This window comes from Aegilops tauschii, chromosome 6 (assembly GCF_002575655.3).
Source record: "Aegilops tauschii subsp. strangulata cultivar AL8/78 chromosome 6, Aet v6.0, whole genome shotgun sequence".
Lineage (NCBI taxonomy): Eukaryota > Viridiplantae > Streptophyta > Magnoliopsida > Poales > Poaceae > Aegilops > Aegilops tauschii.
The window spans coordinates 342032760-342054390 of NC_053040.3; the positions used below are offsets into that span (position 1 = coordinate 342032760).

Here is a 21631-nt window from a genome sequence, read left to right on the forward strand (position 1 = left end):
AGCATAACATGAGGCCAATTACAAGTTTGATACAGAACCCACCACAAATGGTGAACAAGCTCATTTTGCATAATGTGGGCGACTGGAACAAGGGACTAGTCCGAAGCATTTTTATCAAGTTCGACGCCGACGCTATCTTATCCATTCCGGTATGCACAAGACCTGTCGATGACTTCTGGGCTTGGAGCCATGATCGTAAGGGCATATTTACAGTAAGATCTGCCTACCGCATGCTAGTAACAACTAAAATCCGGAGGGAAGCTTGGCTAGAAGGACGGAGCGACTCGTCGAATACTGAATCAAAGGAACAGTCGTGGTGTCTGGAAGATCTAGGTTCCTTCGAAAATTCGAGTGTTTCTTTGGAGATTAGCACAATAGTCCATACCTACTGCAGACCTGCTCCACCACCGGAAAATGGCGACGACCAGCCGGTGCAGAATATGCGGCAATGAGGATTCGTGGCGTCACTCATTGATGGAATGTACCATGTCAAGATGTGTGTGGGCGCTAGAGGAAGAGCAATTGTTGTCGGTTTTAAGTGAGGTAACAGAACCTGATGCACGCAGATGGATCTTCACTATAATGGAGAAACTATCGTCGTCAGATTTCATCAGAGCTCTAGTTACTCTACGGGCTATTTGGCACGCTCGACGGAAGGCTGAAAGCACAAGTGCTCCCTGGGTGGTTTTGGTAATTAATGTCAACATATCTCTTGTTGGACTAATGCTTCTACCTAGTATGTTTCAGATAAGTTCAACAATGGAGTGGCATGGACTAGAGGATGTGGAACCTCTTCAAGTTGCTGAGGACAAAGGATTGGCTCAAGCTCAAAGCACAAGACTCTACATTTTCATTTTAGTGATCCAAGATCACATTGAGTCCATAGGAAAAGCCAATACTATTAAGAGCGGATGAGGTGTTGCTTAATGGCTTGCTTGCTCAAAGTGCTTAGTGATATGCTCCAAAGCCCTCAACCACTTTCTCACATCCACATATGTCCCAAACCAAAAGTCAAACTCGGCCCCACCGAAACTTTCTATCCGGCGCCACCGAGTTCAATTGACATAGCCACTGCCAGAAACCCTAGTCTTTTTGGTCTCACCGATAGGGATCTCGGTCTCACCGAGATGGGATTGCAAACTCTCTGTTGCCTATTGCAATAATTTCGGTCTCACCGAAATATGCAATCGGTCCCACCGAGATTGCAATGCAAACTCTCTGTCACCCCTTCGTAACATTTCAGTCCAACCGAGATGAGCAAATCGGTCCCACCGAGTTTGCCTGACCAACTCTCTGTTTCTCTATTACCAAAATCGGTCTCACCGAGTTTGTGTAATCGGTCTCACCGAGATTACGTTATGCCCTAACCCTAACGAAATCGGTCTCACCGAGTTGACATGTTGGTCCCACCGAAAACCCTAACGGTCACATTATGAACTAAATCGGTCTGACCGAGTTTAACGATTCGGTCCCACCGAGTTTGGTGATTTGTGTGTAACGGTTAGTTTTTGTGTGGAGGCTATATATACCCCTCCACCCACTCTTCATTCGTGGAGAGAGCCATCAGAACATGCCTACACTTCCAACATACATTTTCTGAGAGAGAACCACCTACACTTGTGTTGAGGTCAAGATATTCCATTCCAACCACATAAATCTTGATCTCTAGCCTTCCCCAAGTTGCTTTCCACTCAAATCATCTTTCCACCAAATCCAATCCTATGAGAGAGAGTTGAGTGTTGGGGAGACTATCGTTTGAAGCACAAGAGCAAGGAGTTCATCATCAACACACCATTTGTTACTTCTTGGAGAGTGGTGTCTCCTAGATTGGCTAGGTGTCACTTGGGAGCCTCCGTCAAGATTGTGGACTTGAACCAAGGAGTTTGTAAGGGCAAGGAGATCGCCTACTTCGTGAAGATCTACCCGAGTGAGGCAAGTCCTTCGTGGGCGACGGCCATGGTGGGATAGACAAGGTTGCTTCTTCGTGGACCCTTCGTGGGTGGAGCCCTCCATGGACTCGCGCAACCGTTAGCCTTCGTGGGTTGAAGTCTCCATCAACTCGGATGTACGATAGCACCACTTATCGGAACCACAGATAATAAATCTCCGTGTCTCCAAATTGCGTTTGCACACTCCAATCCCTTCACTTTACATTCTTGCAACTTGCATGCTTTATTTTCCGCTGCTCATATACTCTTGTCATGCTTGCTTTATATGTATTGTGAATGTTTAAACTTGTGCTAAAACTCCACATCAATTTAAGGAAATTAAAAACTGCAACTTTTCTTGATTAGAGTCTATTCACCCCCCTCTAGACACCTCTTCTCGATCCTTTCAATTGGTATCAGAGCTTTGGTCGACATTGCTTTGGTTTAATCACCATTGGAGGAAGATGGATGTGTCTACATTGGGGAGTCTTAGACATAGAGTGCCTATTCTTGATGGAGAGTTCTTTCATGAATGGAAAAATGAGTTGCTTGAGATTTTCAATGAATATCATTTGAACAAGTACATTGCTAGCCCTTGTGCACCTCATGTTGATCCTTTGCATCCTACCCTTGATGAGTCTATTGACATGATCCGCAACCTTAGAACTGTTAATCTTATCACTAGAGGCTTGCCTAGAAACTTGATTGGATGTTTGCCTACTCTTGAGTGTGCTCACACTATATGGAGATTTCTTGAGGAAAGATTTCCAAACTATTCCTTGCAAAACTTAGATGAAATTCTCCATAAGTCTATTGCCTTGAGTAAGATGAATTCTAGTGATCCTAAGTTTGGTGATTGTTTATTTGAGCTTACCAATCTCATGCGTGCCAAAGGAAATGTTGGAATCATTAGCAACATCATATCCGAAGCTATTAGAATTCATAAGGATGACTATTGTGATGATCATTTATCTAATGAATTACCCTCTCTAGGAATTGATCAAATACAAGACGATGTTGAACATGGATACTATGATGAGGATGATGATAGTGACTATGATCTTGACGATGCGATGACACACTTTGGTCTTATGGCTAATCTTCGCGGCTACATGGCTGGAGGAAAGGAATGGGTCCTTGATAGTGGATGTACTGATCATATGACCAGAGACAAAGATATGTTTCGTGAGCTTGCTGAAAACGACGACCCTCGAAAGTATGTCACTTTTGGTGATAACTCAAAGGGTAAGGTGGTTGGCCTCGATAAGGTGGCCATCTCACATGATAGCTCCATACAAAATGTCATGCTCGTTGAATCTCTTGGGTACTATTTACTTTCAGTATCTAGACTTGCTGATTTCGGTTTCAATGTCCTATTCCCTGAAGTAGATTGCCAAGTGTTACGGAGAGACAATCATAAAATGGTCTTTACCGGTATACGTAGAGGTGATATTTACATTGTTGATTTCACTAAAAAGGATCAACCTAGAACTTGCTTAATTGCTAAATCTTCTAAAGGCTGGTTGTGGCATAGAAGGTTAGGTCATGTGGGCATGCGAAATCTTGATAAGCTTATTAAAGGTGATCATATCCTTGGAGTAAAAGATGTTATATTTGACAAGGATAGACTTTGTAGTACTTGTTAGGCAGGAAAACAAGTTGGAGGGAGTCACCCCGTGAGTGAAGAACATCATGACCACGAGAAGACCGCTCGAGCTACTTCACATGGATCTCTTTGGTCCCAATGCTTACAAGAGTCTTGGTGGTAACTCATTTGGTCTAGTCATAGTCGATGATTTTTCAAGATTTACGTGGGTGTTCTTTCTAGATGATAAATCGCAGGTCCAAAAGATCTTCAAAAGCTTCGCTAGGAAGGCCCAAAATCAATTTGAAGTGAAGATGAAGAAGGTTCGGAGCGACAACGGAATGGAGTTCAACAACGCAAATGTGGATACCTTTCTTGATGAAGAGGGGATTTCACACGAGTTCTCGGCCACATACACACCTCAATAAAATGGAGTTGTTGAGAGGAAGAACCGGACTCTTATTGAGATGGCAAGAACGATGCTTAATGAGTACAAGACTCCAAAACACTTTTGGGCGGAAGCGGTTGAGACAGCTTGTCATGCAACAAATCGCTTGTATCTTCACAAGCTACTCGGCAAGACGGCATACGAGCTCCTCACCGGTAACAAACCCCAAGTTGGATACTTTCGAGTATTCGGCTCAAAGTGCTACATTCTTGATAAGCATCGTCGTTCTAAATTTGCTCCTAAATCTCATGAAGGTTTTCTACTTGGTTATGGCTCAAACTCTCACACTTACCGTGTCTACAACAATTTCACCCGGAAGGTTGAAGAGACGATAGATGTGAAGTTTGATGAATCTAACGGCTCGCAAGTAGAGCAATTGCCAATTGATGTAGGAGACAAAGACCCTTCGAAAGCAATCCAAGACTTGTCTATTGGCAAGGTTCGTCCAACGGAGGTGAAGGAGAGTACCTCGTCCATCCAAGTGGAAGCTTCCACCTCACGACAAGGTGAACCAAGAGTTGATACGGAAGCATCCACAAGTGGGACACACCAAGATGAAGAAAACGAGGAAGTACACCAAGATGAACATCAACAACCTCCTTCTCCACCACGACAAGAGAACGACAACGTCAACAATGAAGAAGGCCAAGAAGAAGGACAAGATGAAGAAGATGTTCCACCCCGATCAAAGCAAAAGCTCCCACGAGTTCGAGCAAGAGTCACCAGAGACCATCCCGTCGAGCAAATCTACAATGATATCCAAACCGGGAGAATCACTCGCTCTAAAACTCGTTTGGCTAATTTTTGTGAACATTATTCGTTCATCTCTAGCATTGAACCTATGAAGGTTGAAGAAGCATTGGAAGATCCGGATTGGATAAACACTATGCATGAAGAGCTACACAACTTTGAGAGAAATCAAGTGTGGACATTTGTTGAAAAGCCCGACAACAACCACAACATCATCAGTACAAAATGGGTGTTTCGCAACAAGCAAGATGAAGATGGACAAGTAGTTCACAACAAAGCACGTCTCGTCGCCCAAGGCTACACTCAAGTCGAAGGTATGGACTATGGTGAGACATATGCCCCCGTTGCTAGACTTGAGTCCATTCGCATCTTACTTGCTTATGCTAATCATCATGATATCACCTTGTACCAAATGGATATTAAAAGTGCTTTCCTAAATGGTGAAATCGAGGAGGAAGTTTATGTTAAGCAACCTCCCAGCTTTGTCAATCCTAAGAAACCTAATCATGTTTACAAACCTCACAAAGCTCTTTATGGTCTTAAACAAGCTCCTAGAGCATGGTATAAATGTTTGACCAAGTTCCTTATTGAAAAAAGGCTTTGAAATTGGAAAAATTGATTCTACTCTTTTTACTAAAAGGGTTAATGGAGAACTATTTGTGTGCCAAATTTATTTTGATGATATTATATTTGGTTCGACTAACCCTCACTTTAGTGAGAAGTTTGGAAAGCTAATGTCGGAGAAGTTTGAGATGTCTATGATGAGTGAACTCAAATTCTTTCTCGGTTTGCAAATCAAGCAAACTAAGGAAGGTACCTTTGTCTCTCAAACAAAGTACACCAAGGACTTATTCAAGAAGTTCAATATGCAAGAATGCAAAGGTATGACTACACCCATGCCTACTAGTGGACATCTTGATTTGACCAAAGATGGCGAACCGGTTGATCAAAAAGTTTACCGCTCTATGATTGGTTCATTGTTATATCTATGTGCCTCTCGTCCCGATATTATGCTAAGTGTGTGCATGTGTGCACGATTTCAAGCGGACCCCAAAGAATGTCATCTTAAGGCTGTGAAAAGGATAGTGAGATACTTAATACATACACCAAATTTTGGCATCTGGTATCCTAAGAGGTCTTCTTTCGATCTTGTTGGTTACTCCGATTCGGACTATGCCGGAGACAAGGTTGATAGAAAGTCCACTTCGGGTATATGTCAATTTCTTGGTAGATCTCTTGTGTCTTGGTCCTCCAAGAAACAAAACTCGGTATCCTTATCCACCGCCGAAGCGGAATACATTGTCGCTGGTTCATGTTGTGCTCAATTACTTTGGATGACCCAAACTCTTAAAGACTATGGGATATATGTGAAACATGTTCCATTGCTTTGTGACAATGAGAGCGCTATCAAGATTGCTCACAATCCCGTGCAACATTCTCGAACTAAGCATATTGAAGTTCATCATCATTTCATTCGAGATCATGTCGCCAAAGGGGACATTGATCTTAAGCATGTTCGCACCGATAAGCAATTGGCGGATATATTCACCAAACCGCTTGATGAGAAAGTCTTTTGCCGTTTGAGAGGTGAATTGAACATCATTGATGCTTCAAACTTGGAGTAGGAACTCCATTTGGATACATGCAAGGCATGAGCCTTTGACTAATCCTTGATATTTCTTTCATGATGCTATTTATATGTCTTGGATATATTTGCACCCTTGCATGCTATCTAACCCTTGTAGGTACTTGGATGAATCTAAATCTATGAGATTGCAACTCACTCACATCTTGAGCAATTTCTACATCACCAAGTCTCTACACAATGGTGGTTGAAGACAAGGAAGCACGAAAACCTTCAAACATATCCTTTGACAATTCTATATTAAGTCTTATGATTGTCATTTTGGATACACAAGTGCTCTTCCTTGCAAGACTAACCCATGTAGGTAGATGAACTCAAATTCCAAGTGGTGCTCCCAAATCTTGATGAGCTACATCAACCTTGAGCATCCCACACAAGTTCAACTACATGATCAAGATCAACACCATCACCCAAGGTATGTTATTCCATCTTAGAGAAGCTCTGCTCCAAGTCATGGGTCAAAGCAACTCAACAAGATGTGAATACTTCAAGATGCTTAAATGAAAAATGATAACCCCATTTTGAGCTTAAACGATGAGTATGACAAATGATCAAGTGACCTCACTTGACTCCTAAGTCAATATACTCTAACATAGGTGACTTTGTTACCGACCAATTCTAGATGAAGTTCTCTTGTGTTTCTCCGTGCTCTTGCATTTGTCTCATGCATATTTGTTTCCCCTTTCAAAAAAAACTTCATCTAGATTCCTTTTCTGTTTATTTGTATTCTGCATTCCCTGCATCCAATTCTTTGCAAATCTTTCAGCTAATTCCTTGCAAATCCTTGTGAGGTCTTAATTGCCTAGTGAGCTGAGGTGACAAGTGTTTTCACTGTGATGAACTCGGTCACGCCGGTTTGTTTTCTTCGGTCCAACCAAATTCTTTCGGTGCCATCGAAGCACACAACTCGGTGCTACCGATTTAAACTACAGAAAAGACAGTTTGCCACTTGTTCCTGCACTCTTTTTATTCCAGCTCCACTCAATGATACTTGTCCTCTACCAGCATCACATTCGACTTGCTGCTTTGCTCTGTGACTCAAGGACCAAACCCATTTGTAACAAAATCCAGAAGAACCCTTCTTGGAAATTGATGTCAAAGGGGGAGAGAGAGATCACATCAAAATCTTAATCATTCTTACAAGGGGAGAGAATACTCAGGGGGAGAGAGTAGAAACCCCAGATGCTTGGTGTTCAAGAGGAGAGAAGTCACATGTCTTTAAGAGGGGAAAGACATGTTCATATTTGATTGTTTGCATTAGCTCTGTTTTTGGTCTTTGCTTTGTTTTTCTGTTCCCTACCTTCTCCCAGTATCCCATGATAGATTCAGGGGGAGCAAGACATCTAAGGGAAGGAAACTCTTGAATTCATTGCACATCTTTACCTTTGGGGACATGTCTATATCTAATAGAGTACTCGGTACTCACTCTATACATGTCATCCCAGTCTTGGTACTCTTGTGGTTTCTGCTGTTTGCTCTGGCTAGTAGGTGCATCTGTGTTATCTAACCTTGTTTACTCAGGTTCACTCCTTCCTAAGCCAACTCAAGACCACAAGGTAAGTGTATGCATCACAGTCATGTGTATGAGGATTTCTTGCTGTTGTACATATTGTTTGCAAGAAGGACTCATGAGCATGAAGGTACATTTCCCATATTTACATCATTTGCTCTGATGCATATAGCCAAGATACATGTAACTCATTGCTTGTTCTGTCATGATTATGCACTCATATGCTCTTATGTTCCATATTCACATGATTGCATACATGTAGGGGGAGCCTATGCATGTTGCATGTCCTTACAAAGCTTTACTTGTTATTCCCTATATCTTTATCTAAAGCTTTGATGTATGTTGTCATCAATTACCAAAAAGGGGGAGATTGAAAGCACAAGTGCTCCCTGGGTGGTTTTGGTAATTAATGTCAACATATCTCTTGTTGGACTAATGCTTCTACCTAGTATGTTTCAGATAAGTTCAACAATGGAGTGGCATGGACTAGAGGATGTGGAACCTCTTCAAGTTGCTGAGGACAAAGGATTGGCTCAAGCTCAAAGCACAAGACTCTACATTTTCATTTTAGTGATCCAAGATCACATTGAGTCCATAGAAAAAGCCAATACTATTAAGAGGGGATGAGGTGTTGCTTAATGGCTTACTTGCTCAAAGTGCTTAGTGATATGCTCCAAAGCCCTCAACCACTTTCTCACATCCACATATGTCCCAAACCAAAAGTCAAACTCGGCCCCACCGAAACTTTCTATCCGGCGCCACCGAGTTCAATTGACATAGCCACTGCCAGAAACCCTAGTCTTTTCGGTCTCACCGATAGGGATCTCGGTCTCACCGAGATGAGATTGCAAACTCTCTGTTGCCTATTGCAATAATTTCGGTCTCACCGAAATATGCAATCGGTCCCACCGAGATTGCAATGCAAACTCTCTGTCACCCCTTCGTAACATTTCAGTCCAACCGAGATGAGCGAATCGGTCCCACCGAGTTTGCCTGACCAACTCTCTGTTTGTCTATTAGCAAAATCGGTCTCACCGAGTTTGTGTAATCGGTCTCACCGAGATTATGTTATGCCCTAACCCTAACGAAATCGGTCTCACCGAGTTGACATGTCGGTCCCACCGAAAACCCTAACGGTCACATTATGAACTAAATCGGTTTGACCGAGTTTAACGATTCGGTCCCACCGAGTTTGGTGATTTGTGTGTAACGGTTAGTTTTTGTGTGGATACTATATATACCCCTCCACCCACTCTTCATTCGTGGAGAGAGCCATCAGAACATGCCTACACTTTCAACATACATTTTCTGAGAGAGAACCACCTACACTTGTGTTGAGGTCAAGATATTCCATTCCAACCACATAAATCTTGATCTCTAGCCTTCCCCAAGTTGCTTTCCACTCAAATCAGCTTTCCACCAAATCCAATCCTATGAGAGAGAGTTGAGTGTTGGGGAGACTATCATTTGAAGCACAAGAGCAAGGATTTCATCATCAACACACCATTTGTTACTTCTTGGAGAGTGGTGTCTCCTAGATTGGCTAGGTGTCACTTGGGAGCCTCCGTCAAGATTGTGGATTTGAACCAAGGAGTTTGTAAGGGCAAGGAGAGCGCCTACTTCGTGAAGATCTACCCGAGTGAGGCAAGTCCTTCGTGGGCGACGGCCATGGTGGGATAGACAAGGTTGCTTCTTCGTGGACCCTTCGTGGGTGGAGCCCTCCGTGGACTCGCGCAACCGTTACCCTTCGTGGGTTGAAGTCTCCATCAACGTGGATGTACGATAGCACCACCTATCGGAACCACGGATAAAAAATCTCCGTGTCTCCAAATTGCGTTTGCACACTCCAATCCCTTCACTTTAAATTCTTGCAACTTGCATGCTTTACTTTCCGCTGCTCATATACTCTTGTCATGCTTGCTTAATATGTATTGTGAATGTTTAAACTTGTGCTAAAACTCCACATCAATTTAAGGAAATTAAAAACTACAACTTTTCTTGATTAGAGTCTATTCACCCCCCCCCCTCTAGACACCTCTTCTCGATCCTTTCAAAGGCAATCCATGAAAATATATTTCAAAGTCCAGCGGGCACGCACCTCTTTGTTGATCGTTTCATCTCAGAGATATCAGCCTCGAGGCCTACACAACAGAACCGGGTGCGAGCTCCAAAAGTGAACCAGCGCTGGACTCCTCCACCACCAGGCCACTGCAAGATCAAAGTGGACGGGGCTACAACCAAATCAGCAAGGCGAGGATTAGTGGGTGTCATCTGTCGAGCCTGACTCGTTCATGGGAGCTTCAGCCATATGTTTTGAGGGTGTCTCCGACCCGGCGTCTCTTGAAGCCCTAGCTTGCAGGGAGGCTTTGGCGTTGGCGCCCGATCTCATGCAAACACAAGTGGTGGTCGCATCAAATTGCAAGGAAGTGGTCTCAAATATTTCTGAAGGCAATGGAGGAACACATGCACATATTATCCGGGAGATCAAGCAAATGGAGTCTGAATTTCAATCTTGTTCTTTTATTTTGAACGTAGAACTACAAATATCGAGGCACATAGCCTCGTTAAATACGCGCTTAGTCTGTCTATTGGTCGTCATGTTTGGCTGCTTCAACCTCCAAACTTGAGATGTATTCCTCAGAACATTCTTGAGTAATAAAGCGTGTGTTTTAGCCTAAAAAAAATCTCCGCTCGGGTTTATTGGTCCTTTTCTATTTTATGCTCAATTTTGACCATAAATTTGACAAACAAAATATAAACTGTATGTCATAAAGCTTATATTATTGGGTTCATATTATTGTATTTTGTGCTCAATTTTGACCATAAAGTTGATCCAGGCAAAAGAGGTGGATAGATCTATCTACGCATCGCTCATTAAGGAGATTAGATATCATATGTCTCTTCGTGAATCTTGTATTACTCATTGATGATATCAATTGTAGCCAAAATAAGGTTAGTGATAGTTTAGCTAAGTTTGCTCGTTTAGAACGCAAAACTATGACTTGGATCAGTTCGGGGCCTTTGGTTGCTACGGAGCTAGCTGCGATTGATTGTATGAACCTTCTGTGAGGAGTATTACATTATTTCACCCGCAAAAAAAATAAAGCCTATATTATTTGGTTCATATTAAAAAGGAGGTTTTCAATGATACTATTTTTGTGGTACATAAATTATTTTTTGGTAGTTCAATTAAATGTCAAAGTTTAACCAAAATACAAGGGGGACTAATAAATCCAAACAGACATAGTAGTATATAGTTGGGGTTGGGAGTCCCTATAATTCCACCTAGGGCATTCATTATGTCACCAAATTCTACATCAAAACTCTTGAGAGAAAGAAAAGGTAAAATGTTGCCACTAATGTTAGTGGGCGAATTCACAGAAGAAAAAACATTAAGTTAGTTGCTATTCATAGCTATATCTATACTTTTTACTTTATAGTATGTGAGTTGGGTTTAAATTTCAAATTTTGTGACATGATAGATCATGACTTATAGGGAGATGTTTCTGGACTTGGGAGTACCAGGGAGTACTCAGTATGGGGGCATCATGCCTATGCACTTCCTATTCTACAAAAAAGGTTATCTGCCATCCATTTTTATTTATTTCTAGGACGACAACCATGTACTCCTCTGTAAAGATCTTTTAGATCACTCTAAATAAACACATGCATGTTTCATGATGCGCAACTTGGTCAATATACAAATTATTATTTCTCACATGACTTAGAAATGGAAATTTGAAAGAAGAAAAGGCAAGAAATCTTCTCAAAAGCAAACTCTAGCTCGAGAAGTGCAATCGGAACCTTTTTGCAAGCCCTTATTTTAGTGGAGCCGACTACAATCTAATACCGTCATGAGCATAATAATAACCAAGCGTCTCTTTGTTGAATAGGAAATTAGAGGAATGTATCTTTAGGTTTTTCTATTTTCCTATAAACTAATTTGCATGTAATTCAAAGGAATTTTTTGAGTGAGTACAACCTCTTGGAAGCATTTCTATGTTTCTATAACAGCTATAGTGAACACCTAATTCTTCAAAGTAATTTGTGCATTGTTCTTGTGACGTGATCAAACAACTTTAGTTGCATATTTTTGTGTTTTCCATTAAAGTCTTAAGTTTTTCCTATTCCCATGTTTTATAATCCACTAAATAAATGAGGCTCTAAACATAAGAATGGTCCATGCGTCAGCTGGTTCATTAGATTTCCAAACATGTTTTCTTAAAGTTACTCCCCCAATTCAGAGATATGTGGAATATTTTGGTTTTCTAAGTTTGTATTTTGACTGTAAATTTTGTATATTATATTCTGTAATTGTTATGATATGGAAAATATAAGGAAAAAATGTTTTTGAACACGTGTTTCTATCAATTTTTGTATAAAACAAATTACATACTATTGATCAAAGTCTAGAAACAAAATATGTCCTACATTTTGAAAGAGGGTCACTAGCCTTTTCAGCCTTTACATTTCTAATAGGTGAATGCATACATTTGTCTTCCTGATATATGCCAAGCTAATTATACAGAAAAAATACACAGTAGAGGAATATAAATACAAATGGAAGACGAAGCAAACACGGGCTAAACATTGCAAGCCCGTTGTGATAAGGCATGTATACCTACAATGCAAAGAACAAAGAATGATAGTTGAGACTAGAGTAATATAACTTTTAATCTTTCTCCCCAAGCATCTGGAAACTGAGCTGAATACTGTTACTCTAGGCTTCAATCTTGGCATCTAAGCAGTCGCTGGTGGGGAAGAGAAGATGAGGCTCATCAAGAGCCCAACCAGGAGACCTATGATCCCAGCAAAAGCAGCAAAGGTCAAAGAGAAACCAGCATCGCCTTTGCGGCTTCTACGCCTCCTCAGCATGTCCTGAAATGTTTTTTTTTTTTAATTTAGGGATAAATCCAATATAAGCGAGGATGTATATGTAGGCAATCAGCATTTCATGCAGAAGTTAACCTAGGTTTAGTACTTCGGTATCAACCGCCAATCTACATTTTAGAGTCAAAAGTAATAAAAATATGGAAATAAACTTAGCATGATTGGCAGGTGGCACCTCACATTTCTGTTCATTTTCTGTTATATCAGCGTCTAAAGTGACCATATTAACTGCTGGCAGAAAAAGAACGAACAGTAGACGCCATGGCATATCCATAGTATCAAGTCTGATTTAACTGGCCCACTACCCTTTGGCAATCTAGTTTCACTCCAAAATTGAGCTAACGCCATAGTGACTTGGTTTTCCATTTCCAAGGTCCAGCTCTTAGTCTGTGTCCTCTCGATAAATAAATGATCTAGTAGGACAAAGGACAAAATAATATAGTGCTTTGACTTTGTTTTTGCTAAAACATCCACAAAGTAATTTATGGCAAGGGAAAAATGGTAATCAAGCCAATTTTTTATATTTATACAAATAGAATGTGATTAATGACACATTGCAAAACAAAAAACTTGTTTCTCATCAAGGACCAACATATTCTTTTGCATTTGCTCAAAAGTCATACTTTTTTATAAAATAATATTTATCATTATCTGCCTTTTACATATTTAGTTATGGATTCAAACAATGAGAAATAAGCAAAAGCATCAAAATCCAAATGTTAATATGCTTAAGCAAACTAGGAGCTGAACTGAACTAAAACAGTGAGTAGAAACGACATGGAGCGTGAAAAGGTCAATATACAGCACCAGTTCACGTTGCATTTGTTGATTTTGCTGAAGATTGTTATCCCTTTCGTCCTTCAGACGCTGTATTGTCTGGATCTGGATAAAAGGAAAGGAACAATTTACTGAGTAAAAAGGACCAAAGGTTCACATAATATGTTTTATATTAGTAACAGCTTGATCATAAAAGTTAATTGCTGCACAGTGAGCATATCTCATCCAGGACACACTTTAGAATCATGATTTTTGGAAAAAAGTTTGAGTTGGAATATGTCAATCAGGATAAAGGAAGATACTCTGGCCAGATGAACAAAAGTGGGTAAAAAATTCCGAATTCTGGTCCCATTGCACAATTAACTATGTACATAGGGCAACATGCTCACGGGCTTCTGGGCATCCCTTCCTACCTCAATTATGACACCGGCCTGGAAGTATAGGTACCTTTTCTCACGCTCGACCAACTTTACGCTGATTTCAACAATAATTTGATGGTGCTTGAACATTGTCCTATTTCCCATATTTGCTCTTTTCATAATTTTATATAAGAAAAGGTAGCGTGTATTTGCTTCTGCATTTAAGAATCTAAGAGAGAAATAGTATTTGCAAGACTATAGCAACGACCTCAGTGCAAAAACGTACTGCAAAGTATTAAAAAGATCCTAAGATGAACATAATGCATATTTTTTGGAAGTGCGCAGCGCAATATGACAGAGTTCGGTAGAGGCTTCAAGCCTGTCAAGTCTAAATGGTAGAATAATTCTTTCTCAGAACTAATCAGGGGAAATGTCTTTGCTAGCAGTTTTTGGTCAGGTTTCTAAATAAACATGCGAAAATTCTGTTTGGATAGAGCGCGTTACCTCTTCAATGCTTGCATTCTTCAGCATCTGCAAGGTAAAGCATAAACATGTGAAATACAGTTAGCCTTTGTAATAAATTTTTATTAGCAGATCCAACATATGTTTCCTACGTAGATGATAGAGCTAGCCAATCTCACCGAGAGATCATCACCGCCCTGCTTGAAGCTCCTATTTGCTGAAGATGTAACACCAGAGTCGTCTGAGCTTCCACTGGGCAATGTGTAGACAACCTTGAGCTTCATTTCCTCGATCACCTTATCAGCCTCCTTGTTGAACTGAGAAATACATATAAAGGTGGAATATAGTTGGTGGAATGCCAATCATTTTATCCAGATGACAATGCAAGGCTAAATCATATCATAGAAACCAGTGATTATGAGTTTTATTTATGCTCACAGTGTCAGGGGGGATTTCATCCATGTCGGTGCTGGCAGCCACCCTGGTGCTCTGAATCAAGAATTTATCCTTGGATTGCATATCTGGGGGGTACTCTTTCTGTGACTGTAGGGTAACTATAACCCAAAACAAGAAGGCAGATGCGCGCACATCAGAACCAAATGAAGAATCCTGGAGTATGTATGTATGCATGTATGCATGCTTACTTGTTATCGTGCAAGAATCCCACGGCTGGACGACGCTGGCGTTCGGCCGGACGAAGTACTTCCTCGGAGACGTCGTCTTGACCTGAAAAATAAACAAATTCTGATCAAACCTGAACCTCGATCTTCTTCAAGAGCTTCGCCGAAACGCACAGCGGAAAACCAGAGTCCATCCTGCGTCGTGGAATGGAAATGGCACGAACCTTGAAGGCGACATGGTGCTCGCTGTTGTTCACCACCTTGAGATTGCAGTAGCACGGCTTGTCCAGCTCGACTAGGCACAAGAATTCAGTCAACCAACACAGAGAAAACCACGGAGGTTTTTTATTTTGCAGAATGCGGAGAAAATCTCAAGAACAACTTACAGAGGAAGGTGAGGTCGTCCGGGTAGACCGAGATCAGCGCTCCTCCCACCATTGCGGCACCTGAACCTGATGAGAGAAACGGGGAAGAAACCACGACACTCGTAAATCGTTTGCATTGGAAGAAAACATAGGAGGAGGTGGTTTCTGCTGGTTCAGAGGAGGATCGTCCCAACCTTTCTGTCGAGGAAGGCAGGAGCCGGGCCGAAGCGAAAATCAACGACGAGCAGCGATTCGGGGGAGAAATGGGGAGGGAGGGAGGGTGGAGGGGAGGAAGAAAGAGGGAAATGAATGGGTTCGCTTTGCCTTTCTTGGCCTCCCGGCGACATTGACGGGGCAGCACTCACTTCTTGGGCCCGTGGCTGGCAGTTTGCGTTTTCCTCCCCCCTTTTTTTCCGCGAGTGAACAGCACTCTTCCTTTATCTAATCATATTTTATTGGTGGTTGGTGATTTTATGCTACTACTTTATTCCGTGTGCTCTTGTCAAGGCCACTTGGCCGGTGATTTTTTATCATGTTTCGGGAGCACCTTTTTTACCCAAATGCACTGGAGATGAATTGCTTGCTCTCTCAAACAAATCTATACAGTACATTTTTCCTACATGTTTAATAATAATGTAATAAATCACCAGAAAAATTCGAGCGTAAGAGTATAGTGAGATCATGTTGCCACGCTTGCCTTTGCCCACTGAGAAAACGTAAAAGGCCATAGTGATTAAATACTCATACATTGCACATTAATTAATTAAGAAGTACAAAAAGGGGATCGGAAGGATATTCTTGTCTGATTATAATAATTTGCCCTTTCGTTGGTACTCTTATCAACGAATAATTGCAGTATTTGTTGCTCTTATTGTACTCACGGTAGGCGCCCTACCCAACAAAAATTGCTAGCAGTAGCTGACGAGGTTTTCAATCATTTTCGCCGTTACGGATAAGACACGAGAACATCAACAACGTAGGACCCAGTTATTGCTTGCTTTAATCAAACAAGAGCTAATCTTTCTTCTTAGCTTAAGAGCTAAACTTAGGCTCAAACTTGGATGTGGATGCTCCAGTAATAAAAATATAGATAACTCACATCTTCAGCAATAAATAAATAAAAACTACTCCTAGTATGGCCTGAAGCTTCCATGTCATACAGATTTGCCAACTGAGTGAAACCTTTATTGTGTTTCTGGGCTGAGCAAGCAATGTGAGTTTCCACTTTCCAGGGGCAGCAATGCCACGGACACATAGACACCCAATGTCGTCTAACCCCTGGGTACAAGTTTCCTAAGCTGGAGAGAAAATTGATACGACATGACTCGCCATCAAACCAACCAGTGGTACTGCAGAAAACTTCAACCCTTCTTCATTATATAGGAGTACATAAGAGCCCAGACCTACTATTTCGTAACCACTGTTCTTCTTTCATAACAGCAGCGTTACGTACTGTTAACCAACAGTTGGGACTCTGGTGGGTAGCTGGGAGCAAGGGAAGGGCGCAATAAACATCATCATATTCATGCCGGAGCGCTGGTAGGAATTTTATACACTCACAAGGAAGTACACTCCACCGCAAGACGAAATATATGCCAATTAAAAAAAGATGTAAAATTATGCGACTCGAGGTTCAGAGATCATTACAGTGGATGCACAGATCTGAACATGATCGTGAAAACTCGTTTGCCAAGGAGAAATCGACATGCTAGTGTGAGAAGCCGCGTATCTAATCTCACTTGAAAGTTGAGAAACGGGGAAGCTTGTACTTCAGGTAGTACAACTTTGCCCTCCTCACCTTCTTGTGTCTGATTACTTTGATCTCCTTGATCCTTGGTGAGTATCTGCAATGGAATGTATAGGCTCAGTAAGTATCATTTTGTTGCAGGGATCAGTCTGGACAGTGTTTGGTCTTCAAGCATTTCTATTTCCGGGTGCACGAAAAGCAAAACATGATATTTAGCACAAATAAAGGGCCACTGCTCATATGATTTCAATTTTTACACATGAGACGATGGGCCAGCTGTTTTCTCGTTACTACGGAAGATGCGTGCAAATAAACACATTCAACAGCAGCAATATGCAAAGTGAATCATATTGCAAATAGACTCTTCTATTTTATTTGCAGAAATGAGAGCATTTGTAAGTTGGATAACCCTATCTGAGTAGTGAGTAGAATAAGAGTAACGGAAAAGGTACTTGCTTAATCCAAAGTTTCACATTCATGATAGTGCAACAACGTCAATGCCAAACAGAATTCTGCAATGAGCTGTTTAAGTACGAAAGGCTATATTGGCGATTAATTGAATGATTCAACTCCTACTTGATAGGAGAATGGCATTTTGGCTCTCGGCCTCCATGGAGGCCGATTTTTTGAAAAAAATTAAAATTCAAAAATTTTGGTTTCAAAAAAATTGAAAAAAATTGTGCAAGTAAACAAGGATGTGAGGCGTATGTGTGTAAAATTTTAGGATGAAACACGCTGAAATGCGACCTGAACAAAAAAGACAAATTCATGATCTGAGAAGATGAATAGTACCATGTGTTAAAAAGCCCCAGATTTGTCTTTTTTTGCACAGCCCTCATTTCAACGTATTTCGTCCTGAAAAGTTACACACTTGTGCACTATGCCTTCATCTATCTCTGTATTTTTTTTCAGAATTTTTGAAATGTAAAAAATATGAATTTTCATGAATTTTGAATTTTGCATTTGGAGGCCTCCATGGAGCTCGGCCTCAAAAAGCAATTTTCATACTTGATAGTTGTCCAATCCTTCATAGAAAATTCCAAGTTGCATCAATGAACTGGTTTTGTAAATTTGCCTCTTCCGTAAGGACGTAAGTAATGCATTTTGAGCAATAATGCTTCACACCTTTCAAACATTCAAAGGGAAATTCCAAACTAACCTACGCAGATCATGACAAAAGTATCTTGGGTGCTGAATTCATTGTAAATTTGATACAAATAGCCATTCAACCATTTTAAGGTGGACCTTAGAAAACTGAAGTACCTGAGATCAAGTATGTGAAGGCCAACGACCTCAAAAGTCTCATATACACATGTTGATATAACTAAGGTTAGTATGCCGGTAGAAAGACGTGTACATAGTCCAAATTTCTTGTTAAAGCGAACAAAAGATACACATAAATGTTTTGCGATATAGATTCAATACAAACTCACTGTCACCATTTGATACATGCGATGGTATCCACATTAAATGAAAAACTCGGTAAATTAAGTAAACTCGACTTACATGGGGAATGTAATTTCAACTCCAACACCGGCAATAATCCTCCTGACGCGGATCGTGGTGTGAACACCAGATTTGTGCTTTGCAATGATTATACCCTTAAAGAGAGACAATCTCCTCTTGTTGGGACGTTGCTGCAACAACATTTGCTTAGGACATCAATAACCCCCAAATGAGAAAACAAAATCACATTCAAGAGTAGCAAACAATCTCACCATTCTAAGCTCGATGATGTCACCAGGCTTCAAATCCGGAAGCACTTTCACCTTCTCAGCCTCCTCGATGAACTGCTTGTTCAGAATCTATGGTACCAAATAATTCAGGGAATAGTATATCACACGTCAAGCGCGCGCTCCAAAAGACCAAACTGGTCTTGGATGTAACAAGTAAAAGTATACAGAAACCCAAGGAACCACCAGGCTCCATCCACGCATGCTAATGCAATCATGAAACTTATTTTAGCAAGCTATATCTTCCCCTATCTGAACCCTAAGCGAGAAAAACCGGTTATCCTTTTCGTTGCTAAATTCACAATATATGTTAGTACAACCTAATGCGATGGTGCTCAAGAGACTAGGCTTCTAGCAACTCAACAGAAAACTCAAAACTATTTGTATCAATATTATAATTTTGTATATTAAGCTAAGAAATGATACCACTCCATAGCCTGCTGCTTCGCTACCTGCATTTATCCACCGCCAACATTTTCACCAAACTTGACTGGAGGCTTGCCTTTCTTCAAACCGAAGAGGCAATGTATGCGGAAGAGATGCTTACCCCGATGATCTCGCCGAACTTAATCGGCTTGGGCCTCGGCGCCGGCTCCTCCTCTTCCTCCGCCAATGCCACAGCCCCCTCCGCCTCCCCCTCCTCGGAGTCAGCAGAGGCAGCGACAGGCTCGCCCTCAGGAGCAGGCTCAGACACGGGCTCCGGCTCAACGGCGCCGGCGTCTGAGTGGGCGACTAAATGGGTGGTCCTGCGATGGGAGGTGGATAAGGAGAGGCGGCGGAAGGAGGAGGACAGCGCAAGGAGCTGCGGCGGCGGAGGCGAGCGATGATTCAATAGTGCGTGGGGAAGAAGTGTGCCGGTCGCGGCGGCGGCGGTGGCGGTGGCGGCGGCGGCCATCGAAAGGTCAGGCGGGCAAAGATGTCAGCGCCGTCGCATGGGCCGGAGGAAGAAGCGAGAGAGGTGCCGGACGGGGGCGGGGAGGATTGGGGGATGAACGTTATCCTTTTTGTTGGAGGGGCAGTGCCGCTGCATGTAGGCCCACGTTCTATCCAGAGGTCGTAGACGATCTGAACCGTCCATTGTGAAGCTGATGACAATTGGCGTAAAAAAAATTCTCACCATGCCACCCGCCGTGTTTGGGTGCGGGTTAGAGCATCTAAACCCGGACTCACACATCCGATCCCTCAAACGTCCGTGGACGCGTCGACCCGCGTCAGCGGACAATGACCGGTCACGTCTTAAATATTTGATTCTACAACTGAACACCTTAAATTAGAAACCTCAAATACATATTATTACATGCAACGTAAAACCCATCTTTAAACGAAGCTCATCCGGTTCCGCTGTGCCCATGTCCGGCGGTCGGCTGCGCTTCCTGGAGTGTTGCTTTGATCGCAGACAAGGTAGAGTAGGGCATGTGACATGAGCCGGCTCACGGGACTCAAGAAGCCGTCATCTCCCATGCCCTACTCTTCCTCGTCAGAGCCCGGAACCCGAACAGTGCCGGTGGACGTCAGATCGATGATGGATCCATCTTGGGACGAGCCGGCGACATCCACCACGACGGGGTTGCGTCGCCCGGACTTCTGCGCCATACAGGGTGCCGGAGAATGCGACTCCGCCACCGTCGCCTCCCACGCCCGCTGCCTCGCACGACAGGTATGCCACACCATGTTTGCGTCGGACGATGCTCATGGTGCGTCAATGGCCTCAGCGCGCCAAAGAAGGGGTTGCGCGTTCGCCACCCTGTTCGGACGCCAGATGGACTGCATCGTCTCCGATGAGGCAGCAACGGCACACCTACAGCCAGATCCATGCTCCATTTGGGCGGACGCAATGGATTCCCGACGAAAGGAGTCCGAGCGCTACCTTGCACGGGCCTCCTCCCGGGAGCGATGGAGCACAAGCCGGACAACCATCTCCTCTTTAGGGTTGTGTGGGATGACCTCGGGGTCGACGGATCTCGAGGTGAAGGACTCAGATTCGCCGCCCGTCATGTCGAAGAAGGCCAGAGCTCACCGGACGGGAGCTTGGGTGGCGGGAGGGGGGGGGAGAATGATAGGTGGGAATCCGATGAACGAGTTCACGCCCGAGGGTGGCCCGATTTTCACGTCGTAGGATCGAATCGGGAGGGATAACTAGCTGCAAGCAGCCAGGATAACTAGCTTTATACCTGTCAAGGTTGGATGCAACCCATATGTTGGGGATGGCTGACCGAAACTACAAGAACTCCAACCCGCTGTGCGAACAATCGCATAACCACAAACCGGAACTAATCCACACAAAACGGCCGGAACCGTAGAGCCCGAACTAGGGGGAACCAGAGGCTCCTTCTCGCAAATCCGAATTAACTCACTAGAGCAAATGAAGTAAGATCTCTCAGATCTCTCTAGCAGTCTTGCTGCATAAACTTGTAGCTGAATGGTTGGACAAAAGGTTTTTTAAGAGGATGGGGGAGATGGGGTTTTATACCAGGGACAACCCCCTTAGCTAGGTGTGAAAATGGTTTCAAAAGTAAGCAGGTTTGCATGGCTTCCTTGGGTGAATAAGCAGTCAACTTTGGGAGTTGTTGCAGAGCTCCTCGAAAATTCGCGAAGCCTTGACAGCCTGGACACCTTCCACGAGAATGATTAGAACTTTTGACTCACAACTCCAAATGATGTGAGGTTTTTTGCATTGGAAAGATAATTTGATGTAGCTTCTGTTGATGTACCCCTATGGCCCCGTCTATCCACTTCATGGGTGTGGCACAACAAAACATCAGAGGGAAAAACTGACAGCATCAGCTTCACTTGATACTTGTTTTCTCCAAAC

At 42.6% G+C, this 21631-nt stretch overlaps 2 protein-coding genes across 2 annotated transcripts; both read right to left on the reverse strand.

Annotated features, from left to right (window-relative positions):
- Window positions 1-12298: 12298 nt before the first annotated feature.
- Window positions 12299-15690, reverse strand: LOC109770275 (vesicle-associated protein 2-1). The gene is made up of 9 exons (XM_020328981.4): window positions 15534-15690; window positions 15361-15426; window positions 15199-15269; window positions 14999-15080; window positions 14793-14908; window positions 14534-14671; window positions 14397-14423; window positions 13564-13638; window positions 12299-12744 (listed from the first exon to the last, which is right to left on the reverse strand). The coding sequence occupies exons 2-9, from the start codon at window positions 15410-15412 to the stop codon at window positions 12607-12609; spliced, it is 699 nt and encodes a 232-aa protein (XP_020184570.1). The 5' UTR covers window positions 15413-15426; window positions 15534-15690; the 3' UTR covers window positions 12299-12606.
- Window positions 15691-16840: 1150 nt separating this feature from the next.
- On the reverse strand, window positions 16841-19831 carry LOC109770274 (large ribosomal subunit protein bL19cz). Its single transcript, XM_020328979.4, has 4 exons — window positions 19367-19831; window positions 18805-18891; window positions 18593-18723; window positions 16841-17183 (listed from the first exon to the last, which is right to left on the reverse strand). Exons 1-4 carry the CDS (start codon window positions 19712-19714, stop codon window positions 17075-17077), a joined length of 675 nt encoding a protein of 224 aa, XP_020184568.1. The 5' UTR covers window positions 19715-19831; the 3' UTR covers window positions 16841-17074.
- Window positions 19832-21631: the final 1800 nt, after the last annotated feature.

Coding starts and splice junctions, on each gene's coding strand:
- LOC109770275 (XM_020328981.4), bottom strand. CDS start 15,412: ATGGTGGGAGGAGCGCTGATCTCGGTCTACCCGGACGACCTCACCTTC. Junction 14,909..14,998: donor GGATTCTTGCACGATAACAA/GTAAGCATGCAT, acceptor TTTGGGTTATAG/TTACCCTACAGTCACAGAAA. Junction 14,424..14,533: donor AGGGCGGTGATGATCTCTCG/GTGAGATTGGCT, acceptor TTTACCTTGCAG/ATGCTGAAGAATGCAAGCAT.
- LOC109770274 (XM_020328979.4), bottom strand. CDS start 19,714: ATGGCCGCCGCCGCCACCGCCACCGCCGCCGCCGCGACCGGCACACTT. Junction 18,892..19,366: donor AGTTCGGCGAGATCATCGGG/GTAAGCATCTCT, acceptor TTGGTACCATAG/ATTCTGAACAAGCAGTTCAT. Junction 18,724..18,804: donor ACATCATCGAGCTTAGAATG/GTGAGATTGTTT, acceptor ATGTTGTTGCAG/CAACGTCCCAACAAGAGGAG.